General features: G+C 44.5%; 1 protein-coding gene across 1 annotated transcript in view; it reads left to right on the forward strand.

Annotated features, from left to right (window-relative positions):
• The first annotated feature begins 839 nt into the window (after positions 1-839).
• LOC103583476 (serine/threonine-protein phosphatase 5-like) overlaps positions 840-1392 on the forward strand; it is an 8090-nt gene continuing 7537 nt past the window's right edge. The window contains 2 exon segments of the mRNA XM_008564777.1: positions 840-1262; positions 1265-1349. Coding sequence (XP_008562999.1) covers positions 1003-1262; positions 1265-1349 — 345 coding nt within the window. The 5' untranslated portion in view covers positions 840-1002.

A 1392-nucleotide genomic window follows, 5' to 3' on the forward strand; every position in this document is an offset into this window, starting at 1 on the left:
GAGGGTGGGGCTGAGGCATACTGAGGCTGGGCTCCCTGGGGTTCTCCTCCGTCACGCCAGCCCACACACAGCCAGTTTGTTCCACTGGCTTCTCCTTGCACTCAGCTTTGGCAGATCTTGCCCTCCCACCGCACTGCCAGGAGGAGAGTAGACATGGCTTCTTTGCCCCAAGGAGGGGCTCGTCGCTGTCTGCAGTTTGATTAATTTCAGTTTCTCTGAGTTCTTGGCTTTCGTATGATTTTTTTTTTTAATTTGATTTTGTTGGTTATTTGACTTGTTCTCATCATTAGGGTGAGAGTGACAGTCTTTTGCAACTTTCTACAGTCTGACACTTTTTTTTTTTTTTAACACTTTTATTTTCTTCCCAACTTTTTATTTTGGAAATTGTCAAACCCAAACATACAGAAAGTTTGAAAGAACAGTACAATTACCATCCACGTATCCTTCACCTAGAGTCACCAACTGTTAACATTTTGATACATTTACTTTGTCTACTTATGTGTGCGTGCGTGTGTGTGTGCGTGTGTGTGCATGTACTTTTTTTCTTTTATTTTCCTGAAACATTTGAGAATAAGTTGCAGCCATTATAACCTGTATCTCCTAAAATCAAGGACATTTTCCTGTGTGACTGCCATTCAGTTGTCTCACCTTGGCAAGTTGCCACTAATATGATAATGTTGACTAAAGCAAACAGTGCATAGGCCGTCCATAAAATCTGGAAACACTGGCAAATATACATGACATTATCAAGGTCATCTTTAATCTGCATTTCTCAGACGTATATTTTAATTTCTCCCAGTTTTCCCCAAAACATCTTTTTTGGCTTTTTTAAAAAAAATCCAGAATCCATTAAAGGCTCAAATACTATATATGATCTGCCTTTTTACCTTTTCTCATCTAGAAAGTCTCACACCTTTTTGAGGACACTCTTTGATGACAGTGACATTAGATGTGTCCAGGTCACTTGTGTTATAAGCTGGTCTACAATCTGGATTCATCTGTATGTTTCCTCATGATGCTGATTACTATAAGAGAAAGAAAGAATCAAGGTTTTTATGTGAAATAATCCTGATGTTTATACACCACACAGGCCACCCAGAACACAGCTTAGAGGCCACCTCCAGCCCCGGCCAGCACCCACTCATCCGGGCCTTCCCTCCCCTTCCTCCTCTGCCCACTCTGCCTCAGCGCAGCAGTGTCTTCTGGGCAGTCCGGGTTCCCAGGGCCCAGGGTGGTGGCAGGCCCTCCAGCTGGTCCCACTCACAGTCTGTCCTGTTTTCCAGATTCTGGTACAGGTCAAAGAGGTCCTCTCCAAGCTTAGCACACTCGTGGAGACCACACTTAAGGAGGTGCGCACTATGGGGCAGCGGTGGGTGGGCTGGAGGGGGTGGG

The sequence above is a fragment of the Galeopterus variegatus genome, unplaced genomic scaffold (genome assembly GCF_000696425.1).
Source record: "Galeopterus variegatus unplaced genomic scaffold, G_variegatus-3.0.2 Scaffold23367, whole genome shotgun sequence".
In the NCBI taxonomy this organism is placed as follows: domain Eukaryota; kingdom Metazoa; phylum Chordata; class Mammalia; order Dermoptera; family Cynocephalidae; genus Galeopterus; species Galeopterus variegatus.